Source organism: Apus apus, chromosome 4, assembly GCF_020740795.1.
Source record: "Apus apus isolate bApuApu2 chromosome 4, bApuApu2.pri.cur, whole genome shotgun sequence".
Taxonomy (NCBI): domain Eukaryota; kingdom Metazoa; phylum Chordata; class Aves; order Apodiformes; family Apodidae; genus Apus; species Apus apus.
In genome coordinates this window covers 14,249,539-14,267,759 of record NC_067285.1, presented here as the reverse complement: position 1 = coordinate 14,267,759, position 18,221 = coordinate 14,249,539, and the positions used below count along the sequence as shown (strand labels likewise).

General features: G+C 56.1%; 1 protein-coding gene across 2 annotated transcripts; it reads left to right on the top strand.

Moving 5' to 3' along the window:
• Positions 1-2,358: 2,358 nt before the first annotated feature.
• Positions 2,359-6,217, top strand: NPM3 (nucleophosmin/nucleoplasmin 3). 2 transcript variants are annotated; one of them, XM_051617860.1, is made up of 6 exons: positions 2,359-2,418; positions 3,776-3,861; positions 4,559-4,678; positions 4,935-5,028; positions 5,430-5,552; positions 5,673-6,217. In XM_051617860.1, the coding sequence occupies exons 1-5, from the start codon at positions 2,385-2,387 to the stop codon at positions 5,519-5,521; spliced, it is 426 nt and encodes a 141-aa protein (XP_051473820.1). In that variant the 5' UTR covers positions 2,359-2,384; the 3' UTR covers positions 5,522-5,552; positions 5,673-6,217. The 2 variants fall into 2 exon arrangements, with proteins under 2 accessions (XP_051473820.1, XP_051473819.1); XM_051617859.1 differs by lacking the exon at positions 2,359-2,418 and adding an exon at positions 3,135-3,439.
• Positions 6,218-18,221: the final 12,004 nt, after the last annotated feature.

The window sequence follows — 18,221 nt, the reverse complement described above, 5'->3', positions numbered from 1 at the left end:
GTATGAGGTTCCAGAACCAGAAGTTGTTCTGTGGTGTATGTTGTATCACACTGTATGTTTTGATCTACTGTCAGAGAAACTTGTCTTGTTTTGGTGGTGGCAGTGAATTGTGCAGTAGACACTTACCTGTGCTGATGCTTTTCAGAGACAGGTATTGAAGTGACCCTTCAAAAGTACTGACCCCAAAGATTTTTGGGGTGGCCTTGTTGGCCCTTCTGTTAGTAGCACCAACTAAACTTTCACCTGTTCTGTAAAAAACAGTTCTTTCACAGGTGGTCTCTGGTGTCAGGCAGTGGAATAGGTTGCCTAGGGAGGTTATGGAAGCCTCCTCCCTGGAGGTGTTCAGGGCCAGGTTGGATGAGACTTTGTGCAACCTGCTCTAGTGTGAGGTGTCCCTGCTCATGGTTAGGAGGTTGTAACCTGATGATCTTTAAGGTCCCTTCCAGCCTTAAGCATTCTATGATTCTGTGATAAAGCCAGCATGAATTGTGTTGCAGTAGTGCTTGTTTGCTTTTTACTACTCTTCTCGTCTTGCTGTCTGCTGGGTTTAGAGCTGCTAAAACCCTGAAGAGCCTGCCAGCAGAAACCAAGTGAGAGATTAGGTAATTTGACAGATGTCACATTGTATGTAAGGGGAAACATTGTAGCTCCACAGGCTGGCCTTAGTTTACATCCACGAAATTTAATTTAGGAAGCTAAGCACTGCACCTGAGACAGCTAAATGATGGAGATTCCTGCTTAGAATGACAGCCATGGAAAAGGGGTGGGTCAGGGTTATTAAAAGCAGCTTTTTCCGAAGGTCAGTTGGCAAGAGTTCAGCCACCTGCTGTAGAGGTGCACTGGTCATGCAGTGTGAAAGCAGTGTGCTGTGGGGAACGTGCAAACACACAAACTTTAGCTGCCAGCTTCCCTGCTTAAGCTTTTCTCCCCACACAGTGAACGTGTTCCAGTGATAGTTGTTCTTCGCAGAATCTTGTGTTATTGTTTTATTGAAGCCTGTTTCACAAAGTTATGGCAGAAATGGCAATATGACTTGCCTAAGTCAAACATCTCTCAGCCTGGAAGACAGGTTGGAAGCCTGCTCCAGGAGCTCTTCCGTTAAGTGTGAGGCAGAAGTGGGCTCTGCTGCCTCCCTCGCTGCAGGGTGGTGGCTGCAGATGAGTCACGGAGGTGGTGCTGCCACCAGCCAAATGGTTGCAGAGAGCAGCTACTGCAGAAGCAAGACGGCAGCGCTTGTATAACCATCACTAAGCGAGCACTGGCCTCTTTCTGGGACCAGGTTAGGCTTTTCAAACCACTTCAGTAGTGTTTTTCTTGAACCAACTCCAGCTGGAGCAGAGTAAATGGCTGGCTCGTGGAGGTCTCCTCTGCAGTGGGAGCAGAGCCAGCTTCTGACCGAGAACGCAGTGTGAACTCATGGTTAGTGGGGTTTGTTTCCATTTGGCTGCTCCCCCCTCCAACCCTGCAGCACAGACCAGGCTGCTTCCCTTTCTGCTTTGAAAGGCCAGTCTGGCCCTCTGCACCTCACCATAGATTTTTGGAGCAGGATTTTGCCTTCTGGGTTCAAAGGCCTGCAGTCCCTGGTGTCAGATCATGCAGCTCTTGTCCTCGCCTATGCTTAAAGGGACAGCAATGAGCAGCTCCCTCCTGCTGTGCTGCTGTTTCCATCCCCTCTGCTACTCTACTTTATGCCCTCAACCTTCTGCCTCTGCTGGTCCTATTGGTTCTCCAGGTCTTTCCCCAGTGGCTGGAAGGTTGGTGCCCTGTAGCCAGGATGGTGTCCATGAGAAGGGTGATAGGTGGACAACTGGTAGTAAGGGAAACACCAGTGGGGTATTTCCACAGATGGCAGTAGGGTCAGTAAATACATTGTTCTGCAATGGGTTGGGCTGAATGCCCAGGGTGGCCAGGAGACCCCCAGCTAAAGGGTGCGGTTGTGTCTTTCATCTTCTGGATGGCTTTTGGGCTGTTAAGCATCCTCACCATTGAAGACCCTCTCCACTGTTCCTCCTGCCTATCCCCCATAAAAATCTGACGGAAGAGGCCAGTTACCAGGAAAAGTCATTAGGATCCCGCTGGGGTAATAACCCTTCCGCTTTTACTGCAAGGAGATAAAGTACTATGAATTCGGCGTTTCAGCAGGCCCTTCTCCCTATGCAGCAAGCCCTTCCAGAAAGCAGTTTGGTGACGGCAGCCGGGTCCCCCCGGCCAGGGTGCGGGAAGATACTACTGAACCTTTTGGTTTGGGCATCGGCAGCGGGGGCGGGCCCGGCCCGGCTCAGCCTCGCTTGTCCTTGCCCGGCGCGGCTGGGCCCGCCCCACTTGTCCCAGCCCGGCACGGCTCAGCCCGCCCCTCTCTGCTTCCACCGCCGTGCTGCCGCCTCATGGAGCCTCACGGCCCCGATAGCGTCCTCTTCGGTGAGCGGCACCGGGGCCACGGGACGCGGGGGTGGACGACGGGGGAACAGGAAAGACACGTGGGGGAGTAATAGATGGGGTGGGGAGACACGTGTTGGGGGGAGGGGCGGCAAAAGACCGGGGCAGGAGAGATACGGTGGGGGGAGAAGAGAAAGATGGGGGAAGGAGAGGTACGGACGGGGTGGGGGGGGTTATTGGGAGGTGGGGAGTCAGAGAGAGACGTTGGGTAGGGGGTAAGAGAGATGGGGAGTAGGAGACACACGTGGGGGCAAAAACTGGGGGGCAGGAGAGAGATGGTGGAAGAGAGAGACTGGGGAGTAACGGGGTCGGCGTGGAGGCAGGAAAGACGTGCATGGGGAATAGAGCTGGGGGGGAAAGGTGGAGGAGCAGTAGGGACACGGGGCGGGGGGGGGGGGGGATGCAAAAGAGAGACTCGGGGGCAGAAGAGACACGGCGGGGGGGAGGGGCAAGAGTCACACGTGGGTCTGGAGAGAAGCATGGAGGGTATTGCTGAGCCCTGAGTGGTAAGAGGCGTGCTGAGGGGGGACACTGGGGAGGGACACGTGGGTGGCCGAGGCGTGCGGTGAGGGCGACCAGCGAGTCACCCAAACCTGGAGTTTGGGGAGCGGGGGCAGGGGACACGGGTATGGCCGGGCTTGGGAGCCAGCGGACACGTGGTGAGGGTCCTGGGATGGTTTGGGGGGAGCCGCGCAGGGGGCACCCCCTGCTCTCGCCAGCCTTTCCCGCTCCTCCGGTGCTCCCGCTCCCACGTCAGCATGACGTGATGCCCTTCGCTGGCGGCGGAGCCGTGTCCCTCCTCCCTGGGGGTGGATCGGCCCTTTTAAAGCCCCGCAACATGCGGCCCGGCGCTGCTCGCAAATGTGCGTGCAAGCGGGTGTGTGCGGGGCTGCCCCGGCCCGAAGCGTCGCCAACATCGCGGCTCAGCAAGCGCCTGTGTCGGGAAGACGGAGTCTCCCCTGCCCTAGGCCTTTTATGCAGCTGGATTTTGGTCCTTGTCCTGGTGAGCTGACTGCATAAGCACGGCTCAGAAGACATCCTGCCCTGGGCTGTGTTGCTGAGGCTAATTCCTCTCTCTCCCTGTTTGCAAATGCCGGCTCTGGTATGCAGGGCTCAGGTCTGTTTTTTTCCGATCTGCTTTACGTTGATGAATCATCCTTGAATAAGAAACACACCCAGGGCACTCTGCCTTTCCCTCCTCCCCATGGTCAGGCAAATCCTGACCCTAAGAGCTGAAGCCCGGGGTGCTCTGGCCTGAGGCTGCTCCTGGGAACCCTTTACTTACTGTGCTTGGGGCTGTGTAATGGCTGCTGCAGTGTTTCTGATCTCCTCTGTCCAGGCTGCGAGCTGACTGCCACTACCAAATCCTACACCTTTCAGGTGGATAAGGAAGATGACTCTGACCACATTTTGGCTTTGTCTATGGTAAGATAAATGAGAATTAGCTGTGCTTGTCCTCTGCTGCTGTGGCATACAGCCTCACCCCCTGCCTTCCCAGGCACATTTCCCCTTCCCTGGCTGTGCTGAACAGAATCCCTTGGCTGAGGTATCAACTTTGGCTGCTCAGAGGGCTGAGCACAGGACGTGTCACAGGAGGTGCTTGAGCAAATCCAGTGACATCAGGAGGCTGGTCAGTGGAGTAATACTGCAGACATGGGGTGAAGGAAGTTTTTTTTCCTTGTATTTGACCTTTCTGGAGCCTCCCACCAGAATGTGCCCTCCTCACTAGCTGGGTCTCTGGCCTGTTGCTCTCCAAGCCCAGGTAGAGGCAGGGCTTTATTCATGGCTGTCCATGGGGGCCACTTTCTGTCCTGGGAACACAGGACCTGCCAGCATGGATTAGTTCAACAGGAAGTGCAGCCCAGGTACCAGCTATTGAGACCATTGCAGGAACAGCTGTCCCAGCTAGGAAAGACACATTGCTCCTCAGCAGGTACCCGCACACTAAGGGGGCAATCACTGCACTGGGGCTCTCTGCTGTTTTGTGGAGCAGCACCCTCATACCTTGCATGACAGCTGGGCTGGTAGCATTACTGTGGGTCACTTGACCCATGGAGAGCCCTGGCTGTCCCTGCTGTGTCCTCTAGGTGAGCAGGAGTTAACAATCTTTACTCCCACCCAGGTCTGCCTCACAGATGGTGCCAAGGACGAGTGCAATGTGGTGGAGGTGGTTGGACGAAACCATGAGAACCAGGAGATCGCTGTGCCTGTGGCAAATCTGAGGTTATCGTGCCAGCCCTTGGTAAGAGGTTGTTTTAAAGACTTGGATGGGAATGGCTGCAGGGAAATGGATCTCTGGATGTTTGTGGATCTTTCTCCTGGGATCTGATCATGAGCTATTCTGCAGCTCATGGCGAAATGTTGTGGGTAGCCTTGGCCTGACTGCAGAGGTCCCCAGAAGGATGTGTTTAGCTGGGCCAGGTGTGGTGTTGGGGATTGCAGGACATTCTACCTTTTGGCTCTGCCACTAACTCAGCTCCATCTCTGTTTCTTTGCAGCTGAGTCTGGACAACTTCAAACTGCAGCCTCCAGTGACCTTCCGCCTGGCAGCAGGCTCTGGCCCAGTACACCTTGCCGGCTGGCACCAGATCAGTAAGGACTTGTGTGGGGAAAGGCTTGGAAGAAACAAGGGGTATGGAGGGGCTCCCTCCAACATCAGTGCCAGCAAGGGACCCACTAGGAGATGCATTTGGTGCCTCTTCATGCCTTCTTTGTGTTGGTTCCTCAGGGGCCACCTCTGCAGTAATTCCTTCCCTGCCATAAAGCCATGCATAGGAAAAGGGATCTGGATGACCCACACTGTCCCTTTTTCCCATGACTGGCTGTTGTCATTCCCCTCTGAGACTGCCCTCCAGCTGGGATACAGCTTATTGCCCACCAGCTGCTGTTAAACTGTTTCAGTGTTCTTTGGGCTGCTCTGCTCTTGAGCTGTCTAGGGGCTCAGTTGTTACTGCCAAAGTTATACATTGGTAAGAGTTATTTGTGTGTCCCAGTGCACAGGGAAGATGCTTCCTTTGAGGAGGATGATGATTTGTCTGAGGAAGAGGAAGAGGAGCTTCCTCCTATCATGCCAGCCAAGAAGTAGAGGAAGAAGCAGTAACTTCTGTCCAGGCAAGGTGAGGGGCTGGGCAGCCTTGGAGGAAAGATCGGGGGGGCTGTGATACTGATGAGGCAAGTGTGGGTGGAAGCTGCCCTGCTGCAGAAGGCTGCTGGTCTCAATCTGGTTCTTTCTTCAGGTACTCACTGGGACTTCTCTCCCTGGACAGCTTTTACCTCGAACACCTCTTGCCAGGACCTCAACGTTTGCTGCTTTATGTTTATTTTTTTTTTTTTTTCTGTTGTAAGTTTTCGGGGAGCAGGGGCTGCTCCAAGCACTGTGGTGTCTCCTTTCCCACAGTCCTGGGAGTTTGATCCCAAAACTGGATGGATGCTGCTGGTATATCCCCTCTCCCCCATCCCTCTGCTGAGAGTCAGGGATGGAGGAGGTGATCCTTGCCCTGTGCATTTTTTTGTCCTGGACCTCTGCTCTGTGCACAGCTGGGACAGGCACTTTCACCAATTCTAGTGTGTTTCGGTTTGTTTTGTTTCTTTAGTCACAATTTGATCATTTTTATACACAGCTTCTAAGTGTGAAACTGGGGCCCAGGCAGGGTCCTCCACTGCAGTTACAGTGGGGTGGGAGCTCACAGCCTATCTGTGATTTGGGAGGAGGTTCTGGGTCACTCTTTGTAAAGAACTTTGTAAAGAAGTTTTTACACTCTGAATAAAAGTTTCTCAGCCATCGGGTCTGGAAGAGAGTCACTGCTGGCTGACAGGTTCCTCCCCTGCACACTTCAGTGGGAGATGCTCCTCCTTGTCCACTCCCTGACACTTGCTTCCCTTGGCAGTGCTGTGGATCTCTCAGGAGGGGCCTGGGTCTCCTTTCTGTCCCTTGTGGGCTTTGCACACTTGTACCCCATGAGCCAGCTCAGCACTGCATCCTGGCTACCAAGGGAAGGGGCAGAGTTGCAGGCAGCAGTAAGTGGCATGGATCCAGCTCCACGTGTGCTCCCAAAGGTAACCCACCTGTTAGCAACACCCCCCTGGTTTGGGCCACATTGGCCCTGGTACTGGGCACTGCCACAGCAAGGTCCTTACTTGTGTCTTCCTCTCAGCCCAGCAGCATCCTGTGGAGGGGTAAAACAAACTCCTGCAGGGGGTGGGGCAGATTTCAGCTCTGACTTCTGCTGAGGAATCATGTCACCCTGTGTCTGAATAGCTGGAGAGGGTTTGATCCTCTCTGCGCTTCAATCACGTGGCACTTTTCACTCCTGGGGGCTAGTCCTGTCCTAAAATTTGTCTCTAGTTGTTTGCCTGTGTTTGATCTTGCATCCCTGGCCCATGGGTTCATGCCTGTTCCAGCCCTTCTTGTTTGTGACACTGCCTATTGTCACTGATAAGCACCATGTACTGTCTGCCCTGCTGGCCCTGTTGGTGCCTTGAGACTGTGAGTTTCTTGCTTTTGTGGACATTGGTAGGAAATCCTCCAAGGTGGATCCCCAGTCCAGGATCCATCTTAGGTAGTAAGTGGGGCTGTTTATCTTTTCTGGGACCTCTGCAGCTACTCTCCACCTCTCTACTGTTTCCTTCTGGCCCCAAACAGCCCTTGGCCAGCACAGAGGGAGGCTTTGATGCCCCTTGCAGCAAACGGGAAAGGACTGTTGGCATCCCAACAGCATGGCATGGGGGAATGCCAACAGAGAAGGGCCGCCCTGGGATAGATGATCCCCCGACTTGATGGATGGTGCCCCGCAGCGCCGGGGGAGTCCGCCGAGGGGCTGGGAGAGGAGGCGGGGCTGGCAGGTCCCCGCACGGGGACCACTAGGTGGCAGGCGGGCAGCGCTGTGGCCAGGCCAGGGCGACCGGGGTCCTGCCAGTCCCCGGCCTCTCTCCTTGACTTTCTCCTTATCTCTCCCTGCCTGGCTGCCCGTCCCTGCCAGGCCCATGCCTGCACTATGGCAGGGTCTGGGCAGTCCCTGGGATGCAAAGGGCATCCAGCGCTCTGCTACAGAGCCATGCATGGTTCAGAGTGCTTGGGTCTGGCCCTGTGATGAGGATGGGTGCAGGCTGGGAGATGTCACATCCCCGGGGAAGTAACATTCCTTCTGCCATTCCACAGCATCCCACAGCCTGGGGCTGTCAGTCTGTGCACATGCCCACAAGCACTGTGAGATCCCCCAGCAAATCTGGGGAAGTTTGCAATTCAGCAGCCTTGCTGAATGAAGAGATGCAGGAACATCCTTTCTGAGGGCTGGATGTGTTTGAGAAGTGCCAGTCAGGCACAGGGCTGGTGGTGAGGGAGAGGAGTTCAGGATGGTAAATTGAGTTGTGGCTGTGCCTGTGCCAGGATGGTGCTCAGCCCCTGCTAGGGCTGACATGCACAGGACCCCATAGATCTCCCTGGCTATGTGCATGTGGAGGGGTCAAGACCAGTTTATCTGCTAGGTTCTTGTCCTGCTTTGTCTGTGGAGGAGCAATTTGGCTAGAGGAAATAAGCCAGTAGGTGCAACTGGAAGGTTGGGCTTAGGGAAGCTGCTGGCTTGAAGCCCATCAGAGGGTGATGAGAGGAAGGAGTGGGCACAGCTCAGCCCTGGTGGTATGGCTGCTTGACATGAAGTGGGAGCAGCAGTGCTGGCTGATGAGAAGGAACTAAAGGGTAGGAGGAAGCAGTTTCAGGGTGCTGGGTAGCTGGGACAATGAACTGTGACAGGAGGGATAAGTTCTGCCAGGGGACAAAGGTGGCCCCGTGGAGGACGTTCAAGGAGACCAAGTTTGTCCACCCCTCTGCAGGGCCAGCCCATCTCAGAGCTTTGTTGCAGGTGCTGCCTGGTCCCCAACATTGCTGCAGGGTGATTGCCAGGGGAGGGGAACACCTCAAGCCTAGAGTGGGCAACAGAGGGTCTGGGAGGTGTTGGAACTGCCAGGCCCCTTTCTGAGTGACTTGGAAAGGTTTACTCCCCCTTCCCCAGCCATGTCACAGCCTTGATGTGCTCAGCTTGGGGAGAGGGAGATAAATGCTGAGATGGCAGGCGGCTGGGAGGGGGGATGCGCTCACACACAGCGTTTAATGGGGAAGGATGGGATTACAGGGGTCACGCTAGGTGAGCAGCTTCCTTCGCAGAGCTGATGGTATCAAAGCAGGTGCCCCCGGCTGCAAATACCTTGGGCAAACAAACAGGGCTGTCTAAGAGCAGGTGAGCTCGAGCATGGCTGGCTGGGGGGTGTTCAGGGGTGGTGGGGGACGGGGGGCAAGAGGCTCTCTGTGAGTGGAGAGTGAAGCACGGGGCTCCAGATGTGAGGCCTGTCTTGCTTTGCATAGATTGGGGGGAAATATAAGTTATGTGTCCATGTACATACGTGGGCTCCCTGTGCTGAATATGCGTGTAAGGGTGTGGAGCCTATTGCTCTCCCATAGAGTGGTGGAGGTGCTGTTACCCAGGGTGCCAAATTATGCCACAACCCAGATGATGGCTCTGGGGTTGCTCTGGAAGGTGGTTGGTTCTGAGCATCCCTCCTCTCTGTGACATTTCAGTGCCCTGCATGCAGACATTACTGGAGATGGATCCCTACTCAGTGCTGGGGAACTCTGACCATGACTGAGCCACACAGCAGAGAAAGGTGGCCATAGCATGGCTAGATGTAGAGGTCACCATGCATGAATACCATGGCCAGGCACCCACACTGCCGCACTCTCCATGGCCCTCCCAAACTGGCCTTCTGTGCTCTGTGAGTGGCTTGGGCTGCTTGCTGAAGGGTCTGGCCCAGGTGCAGCCCTGCTGGGCTGGGGCTTGGCTGTCTACCTCCATCTGGGCATCTGGGCCAGGCCAGTGGCTCCCACAGGATGGTCTGGTTTCAGAGATCAAGTCTGAGTTGATTTTCAGGGATGGAGGAACAGGATGGGGAGCTGCTCTGCTGAGGCTGAGCATGGCCAGGAAGTGGTTTTCATTGTGATGCCCTAGCTGGTCCTGTCCCAACAGTTTTCTTGCTGGGTTTCAACTCTCCCTGACTGAGAACTCGGCCCCAGGGCAGCTGAGAGGCACAGCTGTAGCTGTGCTGTAGGTGGGGCTGGTCCCCTGCTCCATGAGCTCTCTGTTGCTGCTTCCCACACTGAACTGGGGTAATACTACTTTACTGTGAGCCTTGATGTCTGAGCAATGGAGGAAGCCAGTGGGACACCCCGGGAGATGCACATCCCCTGTTATTCCAGGGTGCAGCAGTTCTGTGAGGTGGGGCAATGAGCTGTGGGATGCCTGGTATGTCACTGACAGCAGGAGCCAGGAAAAGGGTCATCAGAGCCACCTGCAGCCAGGACCAGGGTGGTGTTGGGTGTGATGAGTGTCCTGTTCTCTGCAGTGTGAGCTGACTGTGCTATCCTTGTTCTGTCCTGCTGGGCAGTGGTACCTTTGTTGTCGCCTCAGGGAGCCACTGGCACCCTAAAGCACAGAGCTAGCTGTGGCAAAGCTGAGCTGGGAACACACTAATATCAAGACAGGAAGCAGCAGGATCTGGAATGGCCAGGCTGGTGGTAATTCCCATCGTCTTCCTGTCAACACACCTTGCAGGGGGAAATGCTGCTGGTGCAATGTGTGGGAACAGCTCTGTCTGCTGGAGAAGCTGAAACTCAGTTCTGGGGTCATCTCCTGCTCTCTGGTGCTCAGTCATGTGTTGGGTCCACCCCAGCATGCCTGAAGCTGTCTGGGAGCCCGGACATGCACATGTTCACCCCATTGTCTGCTTTGCAGTAGGACAAGATCCTTCAACTCTCATCTCCACAGTGGGTGCTGGTGGCTGATTTAGCATGGTGGCTCCCAGCTACATGTTCCAGGTTGCTTATGGCCAGGCTCTGCTCCAGGCATTTGCAGGCTGCAATAGCTGCTCAGTGTGTCTACTTGCAGTGGGGACGCATGTCCCCAGTTCCACAGCACTGTGCAGAATACAAAAGGCAGTTGTTTCCCTGAAGGTGCTGCTGCGGCAGCTGTGGCTTTATGGTTTGTAGTGGAGGCAGAGCAGAAGGTGCTGGAAGAGCACAGGGTGACACCAGAGCAAAAGTTGTGCCATGAGTTGGGTTTAAACCCACAAACACATACAACAGGTGCAAAAATTGAACATGACTGGGCATGGTAGACAGCCCCATGCAAGACAGCCTGGGTGAGGCTCCATCACAGCCATTCCACTCCATCCTCCCACATCCCCAGCACAGCTGAACCTCGTGTCAGGGTGGTGTTGGCAGCTCTGTGCTTGGCAGCCATGCCTGAGATACCCAGAGGTCATAGGCGTCCTGGCCCTCCACCCCTCTGGGGTGTGAATCTAATCACTGTGGGCTGGGCTGTCCCTGACACTGGCAGGGCTGTCGCTGATGGTCATGCATCCTTACCATGGGTGATGGCAGCTGGGAGGGATGGCTACGCCCAAGGAAGGGGATTTAGGGTCCGAAGAAAGGATCCTCCCAGAGAGGCACTTTGCTTCAGGGAATACAGGGACCTTGTGGTCCCTTATTCCCAGCCCCAGTGGTGGCAATAACCCTAGGTTGGATGGGCAGGATTGGGCTTCTGTTGTGTCCTTCCTGGTGATTACTCTGCAGAGGATCTGTGGGACACACCATACCCTCTCCATGCTTTCAGCACTTGCACCCGTGATGTACTCTCAGAGAGGTGGAGACCCCCCCAAGCTGCAGCACACAAGTTTTTTGGGGCTGGGTAGGAAGAGTTGTTGCTGATGGGCAGAGCAAAGGATGAAGAGAGCACAGGGGACAGGGATCTTGTCAGCCCTACTAGACTTTCTGATGCTCAGCTCCTGGGGGAAGACAGCATGATCTAGTGGTGGGGTAGGCACTTGGGAGATGGGATTTTGGCTCCTGGGGAAGAAGTGGGAGCTCCCAAACCCCATCCAAATTCCCTGTGTGCTTGCTCCTGTGCCCAGACTGGCTCCTGGAAGCCCTGACCCACCCCTGCATACCCTGGAGATGGTGTCTACACTGTGATGGGAGCTTGGGCGTCTTATGCATGTCATGACTATGCTCCAGGATGGTGTAAAGTCCCTTATCACAGCTGTTACCTGAGATAAATCCTTTACAGGCTGTCTCCAGACAATGCATTCACTGTCTTCCCAAAACACGGAGGTGTGCAGGGTTACACAGAGATCAGACATGGTCCTGGGCATGTGAGCTCAAGAAGAGCATGGTTTCTGTGCCAGCCCCAATGCCAGTGTGGGATGAAGGCTGTAGACAGGAGCTGGAGAGCTGGGCTTGGGTAAAGGCTAGCAGAGAGGTTTGGAGCAAGTCCAGAGGGCTGGCCAGCAAGGTGAGGAGCTGCTGCCAAGCTGGGAGAGCAGCAGGTACCATGGGGAGTGTGCCCACCTTGCCGCTTCTTTGGGGTTCACTCTCACTGGTCCCACCACCTCCTCCTGTCCCCCAATCTCTCAGGGCCACGTGGCATCCCTGGGGTTTGGCTCCCTGGGGCCAGGGTCAGGACAAGCTGTGGCTTTGCTGGGCTGGGATGTCAAAGGGGCCATAACCCTGGTGTTTTGCAAACTCCTGGGGTCAGCAGTTCAGCTGCCACTGACACAGGGGCCCAGAGACACACACGGGCATTTTGGGTGGATGCTGTAAGCAAACAAACGGAGGTAGAGTTACACCCAATGGACACCCCCCCCCCAGCCACTGCTGTTAGTTTTAGGCTTAACTCCCCTGCAGGCTGGGCACAGGAGTCCTCTTCTTAAGAGGACCCAAACCAAAGCCAAATTGCCTGGCCCAGCTGACTGGGAGCCAAGGCTGGAGCTAGGCACAAAAGAGCCTGCATTTTGTCTCTCTGTCTCAGCTCCTCGTGGCCCTGAAGGAGCCTCTGAGCCCATCCCACAAAGAGGACACTGGCCTCTGGCATTGAGTGATGGCTCCCACCTTCCTGGGTGGCCAGTAGAGTGGACCCCCCTCCCACCCAGCCTGGCTTTGACCCCCCTTCTCAACCCTAACCCTTCCCAAGCTGGATGACCACAGAGCTGTCCCAGTTCTCTCTCCTTGCAGATGGATGCAGCCTTGGGGTGCATCTTCTCTTCAGTACCCTTCACCAGGCTTCTGGCCTTGCTCAGCTCTGCCAGATCTTTACCCATGTGCCTGGCTCACTTCTGAGCCCCCACCATGCACTGGGTGTGGATGGCAGAGATGAAAAGAGCATTGCTCTTATCAGAGTCAAATGCAGCTGTGAGATGGATGCTTAACACCAGAGGAAAATCCCTCTGTGCATCCGTGGACTGCCCTGGAAGAATTCCTGCTCTGCCTGGGGACCAGGAGAAAACCTGTCATGTGCTGAGCCACACAAGGCTTCCCCTGCCACACTGTCAGCCCCACTGATGTGGGTGGTGATCTTTCCTCCAAATCACCAACCTGGTTGGAAAGCAGAGCCTAGCTTTGACTCCTCCAATCTGGAGGAACATCGCTGCCTGGGAGTCAATGTGTGGCCACCAGAGGATGATGTAGCCTATATTGACACCACTGCTTTCAGGAGAACAGCATGAAATTATGGAAGCAAAATCCATGATTATAGAAAGCTGCCAAGCAGGAGGTACAGGAGGGGATGAAATGGTCTCCAAAGGGGAGACGGTGGAGCCCAGTTCCCTGAAGTGAAGCTATGAGAGCAGGTTGCTGCAGAGGAACCTAACAGGGCCACGTCAGCCAGGTTGGTCCTGCACAGGGGTGGGCACAGCTCCTGGGTGCTGCAACCAGAACACAGAGGTAGTCTCCTGCCCTGTCTTTCCCACCACCCATGAAACATGCTCAACCCTGGTGTTTGTAATTGAATAGAGAGGAGAATTTATTGCGAGAGGGCTGTGTCTCCCCTCCCACTCCTCGTTTGCCCTGGGGGCTGCCTTGGTGCTGTGGGTAGTGAAGAGAAGGTCATTCCCATGTAACACACCCCGGTGGGGTTCAGCCAAGTTCCTTCCCTTGGTGGGAGGGGGGCAGGTTAATGGCGAGCAGTGGGATCGCCCCAGGCTGCTCAGTGCTGCTCAGCCATGGAGGAGCTGCTGTTGCCTCCGAAACGCCCCATTAATGCTGCAGTCCCTTTGTGAAGGATCAGCAGGCAGGGCTGGGGGTGCTGGGCCATGGGCTGGGGCTGGGAAGGGTGAGGGTGGAGTGGGCCAGCATCCCTGTGGCTCTGTGGGGAACACTCCTTGTGTTTATTTTGGGGTGACAGAAGCTGGTTTATGGCTAAGCATCCTCCAGGCATGGCTGTAAAACATTAAAAAGATCCTGGGTTTCATGTGTTTTGGCTCTCCATTACTGATGTTGGGTGGGAGTGAGATGCTCAGATGCAGGGCAGTGCTTCCCATGCTCTGATGTCCTTGTCTTCATGTGCCCCAGCTTTTGGCTAACCCTCAGCCCTATGCCAGCCACCCCACTGCCTACAGTGTTTGTCCCCTTTCAAAGGCAACTGCTCTACAGACTTTGCAAGCCCTCTCTCCCTGCAGACAGGAGGTCTCCTCTCCCTCCCTGGTTCAGCACTGCAGTGTGCTGTTGCAGCTGCTGCTCTCCTCCATCAGTCGGGATTAGCGCTGTAGTCCTGTCTATGTTTCTGGCCAGACAGGAACAGTGTACTATGCCTGTTGGCTCTTCTCTCTGAGTGACAGCAGTGTCCTGCTTGCTTCTCCACCTGATAGCTTCCCCTAGCGAAGAGATGTTCAAGTCAACCTGCTGTGGGTGTTTTGCTGGCTACCCTCACCCCAGATTCTCCTAGCCTCCTCCTGTGATGTGAACTTCCAGTTTGCTATGAGCCCTTTCCTCCACTCGCCCCTGTATGGACTGGTTGTCCCTAAAGCTGTGGTTGGTGTTGCTTTTCTTGGCTCTGCCTTTCTGACATAAGTGATGCTAGTGGGGAGGCTTTACACTGATGCTCAGGGAAGAGCTGGTATCAGCAACACCTTGCTGGCTTTGACCTCTGTGCAGAAGAGGGGTATCTGTGGACCACTTCTGACCTGGACTGTGCCAGATGGGGATGATGCCCTAGAAGAAGAAAGCTAGAAGCTGAGACCTGCCTGTGTGCTGCAGATGTGCAAAGGTACATCCTGAGAGAGCAGGGATGGTGCTGGGGTGGCCCCTGCTGGGGCAATGCAGTGCTGGGGTCACAGGAGCAATGGGGAGAGACCACCCCCACAACATGCCCTGTGCTCTCTCCAGTCTCTGCTGTACAGTGGCACAGGCAGCCCTCTCCCAGGGGGTTTCACAGTTCTTCACCTGCTACTCCTTCCATCTCCACAAATTATCTCCTGTTCTGCTCTGCCAGACTGCAGCCTAGGCTGCTCCAGGAGCTGCTGCCATGGTTCCTGGCTGCCAGGGGAGCCTATGTCAAGTGCAATGGAAAGGTTTGAAAGCAAGCCTGGACCCCAGTCAGGCTAGGACACCCATCTCTGTGTCCTGGTTCCTCTCTTTGCTCATGCTTTTTGTTGTCACAGTCCAGTGGCTGCACCTGGGCACCTTCAGCTTTAGGGAAAAAAGGGTGAGGGGGCTGCAGCTCAAATCTCTGATGTTCAGTGCTTCATCTGCAGCATTTAACCTCCCTGAAGAAAAAAAATGCATGAGGGATACACACTATTTGCTGAGGGATACACACTCCTGTGCTTGACCAGCTTCAACATAGGTGCAGATCTGCACATTAGGGCAATGGAGCAGTGGGGCAACAGAATGGGACCTGATGGGACCATGCGGGTAGCCTTCTTCAGGGATCACAGCCTGATGACTACCTGGAGTTCTGAGGACACAGCAGGTTCCCAAGTCTTTCTGTTGGGAAAGGATTTCTTTCACCAGCTCCACGGCAGCCTGGCCTGAGGCCTGGCTGCTATGGAGTACCAGGCTGGGGTTTCTCTGCTCTGCAGGAGAGCCAGACAAGCCATTTAGACTCTGTTCTTGGGAATGTTGGGGACCCTTGCCATGCGGACCAGGGAGCTTAGCTCAGATGGCCTGCAAAAGAGCTGATAGGCAGGCTGATTTCCCTTGGGCTGCCTTGCACAGGAGAGAGGCTTTTCAAAAAGGTCTTTTACAAAAAAAAAAAAAAAAAAAAGTGTGTAGTTCTTGATGCAAACATGGGTGATCCCATGGTGGGCTGGGAAGCACCAAGGGAAGAAGGCAAATGCCTCTGTACAGGCATGAGAGTTACCTGCAAGGAGTAGATCATAGACATGAGCTGAGGAAGCAGCAGAGGTGGGACAAACCTGGCAGCTGTGATGCTTTCTATCCTCAGCTGCTGTCACCAACCCACTCATGTCTCTCCCCTGTCCAAAGATGCAGTAAGATGGGAGAAGTGAGGACTTTGGCTGTGTGGGCCTGAGGATGGCTGGCAGGAGCATTGTCTGTCATCTGCTGTCAGGCAAACTGTCGCCGCCCATGGGTGATCCCGCATCAGCTCAGTTTTACAGCCATGACTGGCACTTGAGCCTGTTTGCTGAGGGCAGGGGGCACACGGGGCTGTCAGCTGAGGGCTGCCTCTGACCCCATATGGGGCACCATAAATCTCCTGGTTCAAGGCAGCCTGGGCTGCTCTGGACATGGTGCGGCTGAACAGAATGTCCTGGATAACATGTGGCCCAACCCTGCGCCTGCTGGAGGTAAAGCAGGGGTGGCTGCTGCTGAGTAAGAGCAGCAGCTAAGAAACAGGGCCTAAATCCCTTGAATTTTTTATTTAAAAAAGTGAGGATTATCTGAATTTAGAGCATTGGGAATATCTAGGGCTGCCTGCTCTGGTTTTGCCTAGTTTTCACTAGGCAACCTGGAGAGGTGGATATGGGGAGCTGCCTTACAATGCCTTGGCACATCTGCCGTTTGCACAGCTTGACACAGAGGGTTTTTCTCCAGAGCATGTGCTGGAGCAACGGGCTGAGTGTGTGAGTGTGTGCTGCTCACGGAAACCCTCTCTTGCTTCAGCTGAGCACCTTCAGTACCCATTCTGCCCACTCCTGTGGGGCTCTTAAAGTCTTCCAGTTAAACACAGGCTTGGCCCAAGACTTCTTTCTATGCATAGGAAAACATCAGAAACATCCTTTCAGCCTTTTGCACCAAGAAAAAAAAAGGAAGGAAAATGCCCAAGGGGCTGATTTTGTGGGAATTTTTGGCCAGGACAAGGCAGTTGCCCTCCCTGTGCTGTGTGAGGTCTGACAATGCCAACACAAGGGCTGTTTTTCTCCTTGAGCCCCATGGGGCCAGCCCAGGGATGGGGCAGTGCCCAGCCTCCTCTGCCCCTGGTAGTGACGATACTAGGCAAGCCCAGGTGGAGACCCCTGGGAGATCCAACCCAGAGGTGACTGTAGGCAGCATTTTGGGATGAAGCACTGAGTGTGCTGTAAGGAGAGGTGTGGAGCACATGTGTCCGGGGTTACTGGGTGCCTGAGCAAGGGGGAAAATGCGTGAGCTTGATGTCAGTGTGTGTGTGAGAGAGAAACGGCCTGTGACTGCAGCTGGTGTGCGAGTACATGTGTGAGATGTGAGAGTGTATTTTTGGGGTAGGGATGAGCAAAGAGGAGCGTGTGTGTCTGGGCTGGGGGGTGGGCAGCGTGTGTAGGGGGGCTGCCTGTGTGAGGGGTGCAGGTGGGTAGGAGGGGGCTGCATGGGAAAGGCTGCATGTGTGTGCAAGCTGTGTGTGCACGAAAAGCTCTGCATGGTGGAGGCCCTGCATGGGTGCATGTGAGGGCTGTGTGCGTGCGTGTGTGTGCGCGGGAGGGCTGTGCAGGCGTGTGCGGGCGGGCCGCGCACACGTGTGTGTGGTGGTGCAGCCGCCGCTCTGTCACTCAGAGGCCGGCTGACAGGAGCTGCCTCTCCAGCGGCGGCAGATAGCGCTGATTGCTGATTCGAGGAAACAAAATAGCAATTGTAATTATGGGCTCTGATAAGATAAAGGAGGGCGCGGGGAGCGCGGGGACCGGCAGCGGGGCACGGCCGGCAAATTAGCAGCTGTCACTCAGAGCCGAGCAGGCGGCGCCGGCCCCGGCCCAGGCCAGGTACCGGCCCCGGGGGCCGCCCGCCGCAGCCCCCGCCCCGGTGCGCAACAGGTGGCCGGGCCGGGAGCGCCGGGGCTCGCCGGAACAATGCAGCCCTCGGCGGCCCTGCCCGGGCTGCGGGGCTGAGCCCCGTCCCGCCGCCGTCGCTCGGCCCCATGGCCCCGCACCGCCGGCCCTGAGGGCACCCGCCCCACCAGGTAAGCGCCCGGCAGGGATGCTCGAGGGGGGTCCCGCTGCTCGCTCCACACCCCGGCTGCGGTATTTGCTCAGCCTCGCTCCCTCTCGAAACTCCGGCCCCCTCCATTCCGCCTCCCCTTCGGTAATCCTTTTAATGTCTGGCACGTCCCGGGAGGGCTCTCCCGCCCGGTCCCAATCCACAATGCGCCCACGGAGCGGTGAGCCCCCAGGGGGGGAACCGCGGCCCCGACGCCCCCTCCCTCCCAGCCCTTTAACCCCCTTTTACGGATGGAGAAACTGAGGCACGGGGCGGGGAGGACGTCCCGCCGGCAGCTGGCCGCGAAGCCCAGCCCTTAGTGCCAGCCCCAAGGCCGGCGATACCTGGCCCGCCGCCCCCTCGGCAGGTACCGCCGTGCTGGAGAGGGGAGCGGGGCCAGCCGGGTTTCCCCCTGCGCCGGTGGCCGCCCCCCGGCCGCGCCCGCCCCCGCCGTCGGGGCTGCGGGCCGGCCTTGCCGCCTCCCGGGGCGGCAGCGGGGCCGCGAAGCGGGGCGGGGGGCACCCCGCGGCGGGGGCCGCCGGCCGTGCGCCCCGGG